The sequence below is a fragment of the Pteropus medius genome, unplaced genomic scaffold (genome assembly GCF_902729225.1).
Source record: "Pteropus medius unplaced genomic scaffold, Ma_sr-lr_union100, whole genome shotgun sequence".
Taxonomy (NCBI): Eukaryota; Metazoa; Chordata; class Mammalia; order Chiroptera; family Pteropodidae; genus Pteropus; species Pteropus medius.
In genome coordinates, this window is record NW_024340849.1 from 32,092,277 (window position 1) to 32,106,784 (window position 14,508).

The 14,508-nt window shown below is 35.4% G+C and overlaps 1 protein-coding gene across 1 annotated transcript in view; it reads right to left on the bottom strand.

Annotated features, from left to right (window-relative positions):
* Positions 1-2,582: 2,582 nt before the first annotated feature.
* DSG4 (desmoglein 4) overlaps positions 2,583-14,508 on the bottom strand; it is a 31,010-nt gene continuing 19,084 nt past the window's right edge. The window contains 7 exon segments of the mRNA XM_039838573.1: positions 2,583-3,350; positions 4,497-4,705; positions 5,936-5,999; positions 6,153-6,295; positions 8,952-9,257; positions 11,329-11,556; positions 13,974-14,113. Of these exon segments, the coding sequence (XP_039694507.1) occupies positions 2,583-3,350; positions 4,497-4,705; positions 5,936-5,999; positions 6,153-6,295; positions 8,952-9,257; positions 11,329-11,556; positions 13,974-14,113 (1,858 nt within the window).

Here is a 14,508-nt window from a genome sequence, read left to right on the forward strand (position 1 = left end):
TCCCCTCAAGTATTTATGTAGGGCAGGAGATGTGACTCAAACTATATTCTCTTCTATTTGTTTATTAAACCTCATTTCCTGGGCTTCTGAGTTCATTTTCAATCCTAACATAAGTGCTATATCATCTTTATCTCTTAGATAAGTCAATACCCTAACTTAAGCAGTGAGGGGGAAATCTTGCTGTATGCTTTGTATTTTGTTTGAGATAATATTTTTAAAATATGCCAATGTCAGAGGCTCGAGTCACATATTACTGACCTTGGAATGATGGAGGAGTTCCTCCTCATTGATAAATTGAGAGAGAAAATGAAGTGGTTCTGATCGTATTTCCATGGATAATATGGAGGAAGTCATCCATCAGAGGTAGAGTTCCTCTTTTGAAGCACCTTAAATCTTTGTGTATTGATAGAAAGAAAGAAAAGTTCACGGAAAAGGTTTCTTATCCTTCTCACAAATGGTTTCACCTCCTTTTAAAATTTGAATCTATAAGTTAAATACTTAGTACTATTTTATTCTGCATATCTCAAATCTCATAGTATTTTCAGTTTTAATCCCCTTAGCACCTTATATTTAATTATTCACTAATTGTTTCATAATTCTTGGAAATTCTTGGCTTAATAGAATGAAAAAGTCAAGAAATATTTATGTCAGGATATGCCACAGGATTGAATGCACTTACGATATTACATGGCTAATTGTTGATCGAGCGTTAAAATGACCATGGCACCAGTGCTCTGTGGCTATCCAATGGGTTTCATCAAATTACAGAGTAATGAAATATAGCAGAACCTTGGTTGCGAAGAATTAAAGTAAGAGATGACTATAACAACTGCCAATACATATAGTTTGGAAAAGATTAGGACACGTGTAAATAACCTTTTGGCATTATGCTGTTTTAGCCATTTTGCACTTAAACTTTATAAAACCTGTTTTCTTTTTTTGAGAGTTACTTTTTCTTCCAATTAGGAAATAGAAAAGACCATGTAACAGGCTAAACTGGATCCTCTTCATGTCTGATGAAGTTATAATGTTGAAAAGCACACTGGCCAGAATACCTGAGGAATGAGGTCAAGTTTTGTACTATAATTGGCTGGTTGTGGTCATTTAACATCTCTAGTTCTAGATTCCTTTTCTGTAAAATGAGAGAATTGGGTAAGAGAATATGTGAGATGTCCTAAATTCTACAATAGTTTTATATATAAACGAACAAAATTAAGCAAGAAGCACTGTAATTATATCCTTTCAAAAGGAATAATCCCTGAAAATAAGTTTATTTCATTTGCATTACCTTATTAGTCACATTATAGTTATTACTATATAGTTTACATAATTTATATAATTAGATAAAACTAACTCAGAATTTTTTTCTTAAGCCAACTTTATGCCTACTAAAAATAAGCAATCTGTGCATATGTTTCCACTTTATTCATTCAATATAAGTAGTATTGTTAAAAGAAAAAACACAACTTGGTAATAGACTGAAATATTTTGTTAATTATTCTTGGTAAGAGTTCAAAGCTGTATCCCAGAGTTTTTTTAAGTCTAGATATGAATTAGAAGTTCTATGAAGACAGGAATCATGTCTGTCTTTTTCATCTATCTATTCACAGAGCCAAGACCAGTACTCGACACATAATAGCTTCTAAGTAAATATTGTTGAATATATACATACTTCTAGAGGTGCTTTTGGAGACTATCTGGTTACCAAATAAAAACTCTATGACTCAGGTCAATGGAACATTAAACCATATTCCATATGGTTTTCTGACATAAGTAGCAAGAGTGGGAAAAAAATTCTCTGTAAAGCAGAAAAACTCTACTACTTTCCTTAAGAACTGTTCCTACTGTAGTGTTGTTATATTTTTTTGTTATTCTAAATTAACTTACAGTTCATATAAATCAATAAAGTGCAACAAAATAAATCAATATTTATTTATGTATATGTGTATAGAGGTATATCTATACATATATATGATGCCTTTTGATGAACCATTTTCAATGATTCATTCAGCTGGCAAACTCCCTGTATTACATTGCATATCTTGAGAAACTGTTAGAAAAGACAAATGACTTCATATCTCTATTAATAGATGCTCCATCTTCCTTTTAAATTTCCTTTCAGGAATGTACATTTTATTCACTTTTCAATTAAAAATATTTAATAGAAATAGTTCTCTAAAGATACATATGACTGATATATGCAGATGTGACTTCTTTTGCAACCTCCAAGAACAAGGATATCTTGGTTGACAGGACCAGTTCCACAGGCCTGACCTCTGAGACCTCTAAAAATCTCCTTATGAGTTACGTGCTATTTATTAGACAGCATCAAATAATGTAACACATTTTCTTTAAGTTTTTTGGCACATAATTGAAAATCAGAAAGAATTTGGAAAGGCATATTTAAAGTGCTTAGCTATATTTATCCTAAAAATGATAATCAAGGAATGGCACTAAACTCAGAAAATTTGAATATTTGTTGACTATTAAAATGTTGAATATAGTACATTATATACTTTTGATGGATCTGTTGGAGATTACAAGGTGTAAGGTCTCTATATGGAATACTGACCATAAAGCACTTACTGTTGGGAGTAATGTATGTTACTATACCGTGTTACTCTGTGTCGAGATGTCATTGGGGATGTGGAACCAATGGTTTGGCTTATGTGAATGTCCGGACTCATCATTTGTGTCACTTGAATTTCTGGCCCTACCAAAATACTGCCACTCATCACAGGTCCCACACCACCATCAGTCATGCTGCTATTCCTCAAGTCAGGCACACCAGGACTAGACAGTACTCTCTCAGTATAGATTACATTTTGTGCATTGGCTAACTCAGCAGGTACACAAATATTCCCCTGAATATCATAGACAGGTGTCATTACCGTTTCTGTTACTACAACATTGGGTGCAAGCTGAGGATCAAAAACAATTGTAGTGGGTTGCATACATTGATCAGCAGTCGTGTAAGTCTCAGTCACTACAATATCTCCATGTATCATGGGTTCAGGTATTGCCATTTCTGCCTGGAATTCAGCCTCTGAGAGAGTCATTCCTGAAGATTCATTAACAAAGTAGTTAGGCCCAAGCAAAGGGAGGTCAGTACTGATAGGGATACAGGCCTGGTGTGAAGGAAATGGTTCAATTTCTGTGTCTAAGCAGATTTCAGCAAGAGTTCTAAATTTTGGATCTAAAGTTTCCATGCAGCTTTCATCTAAATCCTCAACAATCCAACTGCAACAACCAATTGAACCCACAGGAGACCCCACTCCCTCATGGTCATAAATGAGCAAGCAGTCATTTGCTGGTCGACCTTCATCTTCATCTGCATAAACATACGCTTTCTAAAATTAGAAGAAAAGTAGGAAATTAGAAGTTTTTTTCTCTTAAAATAATCAATGTTTTAGAGGCATCTGACCTAAGAAGATTTTATGGAATGAACCGAGAAAAGCACTGATTCTTTGCTATCTTTCTAAATGTAACCATAGAAAAAAATGCCCAGTGTAATTTTGACATTAATGGCAAAGCTTCTTTAATATTAGTGTGATTTTTATGAATTGTTAAATACCATTTCTATGACATTTTTATGACACAGGTATAATTTGTTTCCATTTGTGGAATGTACACTTAGTACTGATCACTCATTTAAATAATCAATTATATTCATGCACAGTCTTCAATGGTATTTGTAACTACCCATTTTAAGATGTAAATTACAATTGCAACAACATCCTTAGCATTTTTTGTTAAGAGTAGTTGTGAAATTCATGTATTATCATATGGGGAGTAAAACAGGCTCATTGAAATACAAGATAAAATGGGCTGCTAATTAAGCGAAATAAACATACTAAATAGGATTCTCAAGAGGATTTATTTACTGTTTATGCTACCCTGTTAGGCCAACCCAACGCCTATGGGGCTTTCCTGTTTGGAATGCAGTAGCCCCGGATCTCTACTCATCCATTTAGTAGATAGGGCACTGGAGAGGGATTAGGAGATGGGTGGTCTAGGCCCTGATTTATCACTAAGGCATGCAATTTGTTTCTGAGTTACCACTGTCTTCCTTCCTCAATTTTGGCTTTTGATTTATTTTTTCTCCTTTTTATCGAAGGCCCTTGCAGAGCAAGAAGGACATCATAAAGAAAGGACATAAAAGCGTATATATATATTTTTTGCTCATCTCCTGCTTTGCGGTTGCTATGAGAAACAGTGGGAAAACCATAAGGAAACAGAAGACAGAAAAATGGAAAAAGGGCAGTGGAGAATGATGAGAGATGCTAGCCTTTTTATAAAGGTGTGTTATGTCAATCGAATATGAAATGCTTCGACAAATTGGCTTTCTGTATTTCAGGGAGAAGTGAAATATTTTTTATTATGTATTAGGATAGGGTTAAGAATAATCAAATGTATTTCAGAAGAACCTACTGCCATTGTTATTATTATTATTCAGCCTCAGGACTATTTTATTTGTAACTGTGCAGGGGAATTACCTCAGAGAAATAGCTGTCCAAGAAAGCCATGTTCGTTCTGGTGTCTGCGTATTCCCTCTGAGTTCCTAGCGTTGAACTTCTCCTCCTCAGTGTTCCCACTGCTCCTCCAGCTGCCAGGCCAGCAGCAGTCCCAAGACCTGTGTTGAGTTCCACTCCCGATACACCCCCTTCAACTGTTCCTCCGCCTGCGTAGGTGTTAGTGTAGATTTCTGTAAGAAGAGGGTGTTCACATAACAGTGCTTGAGTTGTCTGCGTTGTTTATCCATGTAAACCACTGTTAGCTTCTCTCTGCCATGCACCACCACCACCACAAAACAGTAAGTAGGGGCTGGAACACCAGGCAAGGAGAGATGTGAATTACACCCATAATTTCTAGGCTTACTGATAAAATCTAAGTAAGTAAGTGGTACAGAGGGAGCCAGCTATGGCTTTCAGACTTGGCTTTCTCAAATTCACACAAACTTTGCCTATGGACGTAAACGCGTAGAACTAGCCAAGAGGAGTAGGACCTCCGTGCCTGCACCAGTTCCTTCCAGTGATGGCTTGCACCCACTCCAGAATCTTCTAAAGCAAGGCCAGTGATGTGTTTGCGGAAACTGAAACTCACAGTCCTCATTGACCCTGGTGCTGGGTGGAGCGCTGGCTTTCAGAGGAGTGTTCAGTCTCCTTAGGCTCTTTGTATCCAGAGTGTGGCTTGGGATATTAAGGAACCATCTCTAAGAAATCTCCTGTCTGCTCTAGAACTGGGCAACTTCTCTACTTTGTCAATCATTGCCCAATAGCTGGGTATTTTTCAGTAGACTCAGGTGTGTGTGGGCCTCATAAATTAGGAGAGTGTAAGATTGGTGAGGTAAATTCATGTGGGAATTTAAGAAAAGTTTATTATCGTATTATTAAAAGAACATATTTGCTGATTTTTGTTTTGTTTTGTTTTTGTTTTTGTGTTTTAACAGCTTCTATTACAAATAATGGCTACAGTAGCACTTACTCTTTGCCAGCCACTATTCTAATGTACATTTTGTTATACAAACATACATATATACATATATATGTCACATGTAATGTATCATGCATATATAATGTATACTCTACATAATATATATTATACGCACACACGCATTCATTTCTTGAAGCTCAGTTATAATGAGAAAATTGAGGCCCAGAGAGGTTAAGTGCCTTCCCTAGGGACTTATTATTAGTAGGAGGCAGAGTTGAGACAGTTTGCCATTTTAATTGCTACGTGGTAATTCCTTGTCTGTAGTTTAAGACAGAAAAATAAAGCGGCCAGTTTAAACATGTATCTTTCTCTCTCATTATACTATCATGCAAGGAGATTGACAGATGTGCTGTTTTTCTATAAGGTACTTATACATGAGGTTTATCTGGTTGAATAATTTTGCAGATTTTAAATAGAAAGACAGATTCTGGTGTCCACTGACCAGAGGAATCCATGCGATCCTGGGTATTAGAGGCTGTCATTGGTACACATATATTTGACACATCCTGAAAAGAAAAAAAAAAAATGTTTAAAATAAATGCTTTATGTTAAACATTTCGAAATTGACATCTTTTATTTTTGTGTGCTGCGTAATTGTCAAGACATGCTCGATTTCCATCAAAACCCCATGATTCTCTGGAAAGTGACAATCCACTCACCCGGTCCTCGGGATGAGCCCCTTCTATTCCCCAAGACTGCATCACTCCTTCTCCCCCTTCCGGCACAGGAGCAAACCTTGTCCCCAAGCCTTCTGGCTGTCTTCGTTTGCAGCAGCAACACATGAGCAACAAGAGTGGTGCCACTGGCCAAGAAAGTGAAGAGGAAGAGTTAACACATACTGCTCAGTTTAGGAAGTCATTGAATGTATCATTCTGGGGAAAATGTGGCATTATATTTAGAACCAAAGGGATAAATGCAAATGTAAAAAAGTATCAGTTTTTCCCTAAAGGACTGAGTATGCACATCCATGTATATAAATACAAAACCACCAAATCACATAGACTTTTACAGCTAGAATGAAGGGAGTCTGAGATCATGTAATCTGGGTTCTTTACTGATAGATTAGGATAGTAAAGTCCTTTGTTTCCTCTAGTCTAAGATTCCTGGACTGGTTGATGGCAGATCCAGGATTGAAATCAAATTTTCTGATTCCTGGTCCCCCATCTACACGCATGCAGATTTACATATGTATATTATATTCACATATAATCATCTGTATATATATATATATATATATTTGTAAGCCTATGTAGATGTGTGTACACTCATGAATAAATATGTATTTACCTCCATAGACATGTGTATATATGCAGGTACCTGGGTATGTATATATGTGCACTTACACCATCTGTGCGTGTGTATGTGTATATGTATTTTCATACACACATAGAATCCAATATATACAAACCCATGTGACCAAACACCATATACACACATATAAGTTAAACACATAATCAGTACATGTTAACAAGAGAATTGGATACAGGATTCATTATAGAACCTAGAGATAGGACCCTGCTTCAACCCTTACTATATTTACATTTATAATAAATCAATCAAATATCACCCACTAAATTTAATTGAGCTATCTACATTTATTAAGATTTTGTCTACAAAATATAATGGAACAATTCTACATTTTAGTCCATAAATACAGACACTTCTTACGTTTTCAAAGATTTTAGAAAACACTGTTTAGTTCTTTAGGTCCATTCTACTTGCTTTTTATACTTCTCTAATTTCCTAGCATAATGTGCATTTTAGCAAATGGGTTAATTAGAAGTACAAAAGAATATATCAAAGCTACTAAATTAAAATAGATAACTTGGCAATTTTACCATCTGTACCATGAACAGTGAAAGGTCAAGTTACATGTTTCCAGAGGGCCTTCTGGAAAGGACTAGAATTGATAGCCTGTAGGCAGCTGCTTCACTGACACTATGTTTCTGTGAATTTAGACATGTGCTAGGTCATGCACCATCATAGTTATGAGCTCTGTCCCACCACACCAAATATAATTATACCAAATATAATTACTGTATGCATAATTTGAGCTAACATCGAAAGTCTTAATTTGAGGCCCTTTGGGAATAAAGTTTGGGCTAGATGCCTCTCCCTACCATCACCTTGCCCCTCCCCCTGTAACAGACTCTGGGCTTCTCCATTGAAAACAAGTGACTTTGTCTACAGAGGTATTCCCCTCCGATCTCACAATCAATTCAACAACTCTCATGCTTTCTTTGCCTGGTTCACGAAAAGTGCTAGCCTGCTAGATATGGTACCTGATTCTGGGTTTTAATCTCTAAACTGCATATTAGCTTCATCAGGGAACTTAAACATGCTGAAACTTGGGTCTTGTCTTGAGTACGCCTGTTTGAGCATGAGTGATTTTTAAAGACCTCTAAATAAAGCTTAAATATAAGCGGATGCTTCTACTCAGTTACTGTAGAGTCATGTTCTGGGAAAATGTCTCTAATATTGTTATGAGATTCACTTATGATCTATGGATAGCCTTGAAAAACAGGATTGTTTTAAAAAGAAAGCCTGCTCTAAAGTCAGTTGTTATTTTTAATACCTCAAAGCGATAATGCATTAAAACATATTAATAATATAGTTTGAAGAATTTAGTCATCTTTAATTTTAGAATCCAATTTTTGATCTCCACAAAATCTAAGTAATCCAAAATGTATGACGAATTTCTCCTCTGTGGAATATGTTTTAAAAAACAGTATAGGGAGAGGAGGACACTTTTTGAAATTTTTTGCTAGGGGCTTTGCTATTTCTATGACCATGGTCCTAGTTTAGACGTGCATCCAGAGCCCAAAGGCTGATTCTCTTCTTTAGGCTCTTGTCCCTGCTTCCCACCACACCAAAGTGATCAGGTTACCTGATCTTACAAGTCCTCACTGACTTCTCGCTGTCTATGAATGTTTGACCTGTAGGGAACGTTCCTGCGGGATGGCTTCCAGCCTCCACCTCCTGCGTGTGCTATGCCCTTCCATCCCTCTCCCACTGTTTGTATTGTTCCCTTATCCTAGATTGCTTTTCAGACACTCCTACGCAGATACCCCTTCTAAGAAAATCCTTAGCTTTTTAGGGCCAAGCTCAAAGCCACATCCACCTTAAAGACTTCCCCAGCCTTCCCACCTGGACTTAACTGCTTCTGCTTCTCTACTCTTAAAATTTTCATTAAGATTTACCTTATACTTTGCTGTATTATACTTAGAGATTTGAATGTGTTTCCTGTCTTAATGAACTTCACTAACCCTAGACCTTTTTAGTTATCATTATTGAACAAGTACTTGCCCTTATCAGTCCCACTGTTTATTTCCTAATTTCCACAGAAGTTGCTGTAGATACCAAAATGAAATGGCCAAATGAACATAGCCATCCAGTGAGCTTGTTAACAATCTTATTTTGATGAACTGTTGAAAAGAAGGATTTAATCCAGTACTCACAAAGCAGTAGTAAGAGGCCTAGAATGATCATGCCAATCCCTGCAGGTCCGAGACCCACATTTGAACGCTCTATCCGGTCATTAGGGACAGGCCCATATATGTCGTTGGTAACTGAGCTGCTGGCCCCAGTGTAGATGCCTGTGGTACTAGAATACAAGCACATGTGGTTGGTGTCACAATCACAGGCCTCTAACTGCACCATCTGTGGCAATTCACATGCTCTGTTGTAGCTGTCCTTCACTAGGACTGGGACTTGGTAAGTCCTGGCTAATAGAGGCTGCTCAGCCGTCAGGATCGCGGAGGTAGCTGCAAAGGAAGAAAGAAAGAAAAAATAAATTAAAATGGCTTGGGGGTAGTCTTTCCTAATACTCAAGACTAACTTAAGGCCTGATATATGTTTTTTTATGTTCCCTTAGTTGTAGAGCTCCCTGTATTTTTTTAAAACATTTATAATGAATTGTTTGAGACTTCTTCCTGCTGGATTGTTATTTCTACAAAGAAGGCTGGGACCCTGTTGCTTATTTCCAGAGTAACAATACTTGGCCTATAATATGCACTCAATAAATCTTTGTACGATGAATGAATAGTATTGAGTTGAAAGGAAACACTGGAAGTCTTCTATTTAGGAGTATGCTTTATGAAATCCTCTGTAGGACTATTGTTCATCTCATTCAAAATTACTGCCCTTTCATTTACAATTATTCCAATAACTATTATTTAAAAATTCTTCGTACTATCATTGCCTGTCAATTTTTATAGAAACTATTGCTTAAAACATTGGTGGAAATTTATCAAACCAAGAAAGATTTAGAGATGATAAAATTTATACTTAAATCATATATAGTAATTGATTAATCCATAACTCAATTATTATTATGGTTCATTACTTTCAGTTAGGAATATGATTAACCAACTATGTCTACCAAAACGTAACCTGGGCACAAAGTAAGAACTGAATTAAGCAATGCCACAGCATGTTAGGTGAAAGTTTATTTTGTTTTTCAATACTAACATTGAAACAAGGCTCTAGGAATATTATTCTAGTATCATTGTATATTTTACTGGCAAAGTTATAAGGTCATTTGAACACCTTTACCATCCTCTGTGTTGAACATTTTTTCTTACATTTTTACTCATAATATCTAGGACTTGAATGAAGAAAAAGTAGCTAGCAATTATTATTTAAGAATGGGATATTGGATTTTACAGAGGAAGGAGAATTCAGAGTTGTTTGGATTTTAATAGAATTGCTTTAATATGCTTGGCTTTTTAAAATATTAAAATGGTTTTGTGGGAAAGAGCTAAAAGATTTTATGGTGAGAACAGTTTGCTTAAATTTGACTAAGTCCTTAGTGGTGGCATTTTTTTCTAGCATTATCTCGTGATTTCTCCTTCCTGACAATGGAAAAGCTTGGTGGCCTCTGAAAAGTGGGAAGTATGTCCTCTCACCTTGGGCTCTGCAGCACGACCCCCATTCCACCCCTCTGCCCCCCAAAGTCTTTCCTATTTCCCCAAATGAATGTAAGATTAAGGAGCTATCTTAGCCCAAATGAGATCCTCTCACAGCATTTCGTTTTCTATTACACATTTAACATGTCAGGAAAAAGAACCCAGAGTATGTTAAATGTTATGTTGCCTGAAATGTACTTTCAGTTTTTATCAGTGTCAGGCCTTCATTTTTATACTTATAGCAAGAGTTAGCACAAATACACATACTATTCTGGGATATTTATACTTTATATGCTTTAGTTTATGAATTCCTTTGTATCTAAATGCTTCACACAATTCTAATTTTAATGCTGCATAGTACTACGTCTTAACAATATGTATCACAGTTTGCCTGATTGTTCTTCCAATACTGGGCAAATCGAATTGAACTTTTTACCTTTACAAATAAGTCTGAACTCATAGCTCTTTATAAAAACTTAGTGGGTAGATCTTATATGGTCTTAAGTGAGTAGAAAATGTCTAAGTGTATCTATGGGATACCTGAGTTTCAGAAACATTTAAGTGGCTTGCCTGAAATAATTTGAGATAGGAAATTATGACATCTGATGAGTTTGTTAGGGTTCTGTTTATTTCAAACTGATCAAATATTGATGTAGCACCCCACCTCTATATAATGATGGACAAACTGATATTTATATACTACTATTTGTAAATGTGGTATTGATAAAAGATTTTTACTTTTATTTCAGTTCAAAAATTTCCTAAATATCCTAAGTGTGTATATGAAAGATTGTCTTTTTCATTTAATATGAATATGGACAAAATCATGGAAACAGATGGAAAATATTATTACATGACTCGACCAATTATTTTGTAATTGTTTTTGCTTTTGGTCTTTAAAGGATGAGCAAGTTTGCATTCCACTTACCATTTATTGATTTGATATCCCATAAGTCAGCTGTCCCTGGTGGTTGATCAACAACACAGAAGGTAAAGGGAGACCCATAAGAATGATGATTAACGTCTCTCGCAGAGATAAGGATCGATGGAGAGGCAATGCAGATGGTTTCACTTTCAGCAAAAATGACAGGGCAATAATCATTGACATCAGGGACTTCGATACATATGGTTCCTGTAGCCGTTTTCCCAGAGCCATCTGAAACAACAAGGCATCATGGATGTTGGGGTAAATTGTATCAGGGAGAAAATTCAACCTCATATCCCATGATGATGCCACAATATGCAGGAACGGTATGAATGACTCGTGAGATGGCGCATGATAGGTTCCTGCCTACTTCAACAACTTGAAGTCACCCTTGCCTTTGCTTGCTACCTTCCAGCCACACTGGCTTCTTTTTAGTTCTTTGAACAAATTTCTTCCTAACTCAAGACTCCCGTTTATTCTATTTACTCTTCCTAAAATGTTTTTCACCCTCATTTCATTTTGCTAAATCTTACACATCCTAAGATGCAAAATTAATATCTTTCCTCAGAGAAGGTTTACTGCTTTCTATTCCCACCCTGCCTATTATATTATATAAATATAATATTTATATTTAACACAACAATAATAATTGAAACATTCCTAATGAGATCCCCACGTGAGCTTAGAGCCTTCCATTCAGGATGCTTACTGATTCTTGAGGTGTTGAAATGACCACAATTGAAATTAAATAGTTGTTTGTGTATCTGTTCTTTTTATTTTCACCATTTATCTAAATTCCATTCATTAGATGACATTTCTCTCTGAAAAAGCATTTCCGAACACAAATATAAAAATATTTGATTTTTTTTCCCCTAACTTCTTTGAAACAAATTTTAGCTTAGTATAGTTTATAAGAAAGGGTGAAGGACCAAGAGATAGGAGCCTGGGCTTTTAGTCCACTTTTCTACTTTATTTTCTGTTATAATGAATAATGAATTATTTTGTTTTTAATTTACAAAGAGTCTTAGTTTTATCACTTTCATCTCTTGGCTATTTTACCAGGTCATTTTTGGAGAAGTTAATAAACCTCGGGTTTTTATATACCTAAATGCTAGAGCCTTTTAGTTAATCAAATGGTAATAAACTAGAAGCCTTTCCACATCTTACATGGTTTTGTGCAGTATGTTTTTTATAACTGATTCGGCACTGGACTTTCATTAGAGAGACATTGGATTACCCCATAGACTGTTTTCTGTGTCTAATACTTTGGAGCTTTCTTACGACCTGGCAACTCACAGCTCAAGTTATTGCTGACAGCATTTACTCCCCAGTTTGGTTTGCTATATTAAGAGCAGGTGGCCCAGCATCTTTGAGCAAACTTATCTGAACCATCTGGATGGCTCTGTGCCAGCAAAGATACTCTGCTTAGGTGAATAAACTATGGCCCTTGTTTTTAGTTTTCTGTCAATATATTTTGATAATTGTTGTATCTCTATTCACTTGAAATGACTAATTTTTATTCCAGTTTTTGAAGATTTTCTCATAGAACCAATATACAAACATATGCTCTGATCAACATGCTTAGAGTCCATTTTAGAACAGGCTTTCTAGAATACTGATAATGAATAAGATTATATCATTTATATAGCTGACCCAGATTAAAATTGACACTCACGGGATGAAGACCAGAGTATATAGATTGTATCTGCTTGGATATTACCAAGGTTTATTTTTTAATCTTACTGTGCTCATTTATCTCTCTTTTTGTTTGCTACTGTAAAGCTCAGATGTAAACTTAATGCAAACCTGCCATATCTATCTTCTATTAGGTATGTATCTGGGACATCTATTTTCCTTCTTTCCTGGTTACTGACCTTTTCTGTTGCTTTGTTTTGTAGTAGCTGGTTTCCTAGGTAGTGCTCCAGAGAATCATTAACTATTGATAAATAAACAAATTCCTGTTGTTACTCACCAAGAGGAAGGCTTAACAGATTTTCCCACGTGAAAAGCAACTAAATTACAAGTTATTTCAGTGCATTTGCCCTTACAACTTTTAATTTGGATCTTATATTGGGAATGACCTTGTGCTTCTTGGTTCTTAACATCTTACTTTGGACACCATGTCTAATCAAGCAACACTCACACAGGCCTGTCACTGTAGCTCAATTTTAGTGACTCTAAAATAACTGCACTCTTTGGGACACTGCCTTTCCAGCAAGTCATCTACAGATGAACTTTGTGCACATCTCCTAGCACTTAACTTTAAGTAAACATTCCTAACCTACTCTACAGGTTGGATTAATTATCTCAAGAAATGAGGCCATAAACAGAAACTGAATTTTATTTATGTATTTTAACTTTTATGCTGTGTCACATATAATTCATTAAAAGAATTATATGTGACACTGTAAGTCACATATAATTCTTTTTTGAAAGTAGGTGAAATAAATTATGACAAATGTAAATTATAGTTGTAAGTGTACTGAATTCAGTTCTTGGTCTAAGGTATTTAGAACTCTATAAAAGTCTTACTGACACCACTGAATAATATATTTATTTGAGTCAACCTAATATCAATATTAGAATAATATTTATATTTAACACAACAATAATAATTTTATTAAAATATTAAAAATAAATTTTCTTACCATCTACAGCCAGGATCTCTGCTGTGTACATCCCGTTGGTAATATATTTTGACTTCTTATCAAATTCCCTAGAAAATTGTATCTCACCAGTCCTCGAATCAACTTTTAACCAGTTGCCTGCATCATGTCCTATGATATATCTGTTTTTGAACAAATAAGTTCATCATTTGCTTATATGAAAGTGAAGAATTTTAAGTCACATACAATGTGCTAAATTTATATTTGGTGTTTTCATGCTTTACGATGATAATTGCCTTGGTTTATAAATATATATATTAATAAAATTTCAGGATTGAACATATTAATGCACGGGTTCACACAGAGTTTTAAAATTCAGAATTTTTATTCTTCTAGCTCTTACTATAATTGTTAATAAAATGTATAAATCTCCTTCAGGTCTGTTTATTAAATTATAGCAACATCAAAGGAATATCCATTATTCATTTTCACATGTTTTGCACTTTGTTTTCCTAGGTTTTAAGGCATACTGGTTTCAGAGCACCTTATTGTTGATTCTTTAGGAGTTGTGGTATTA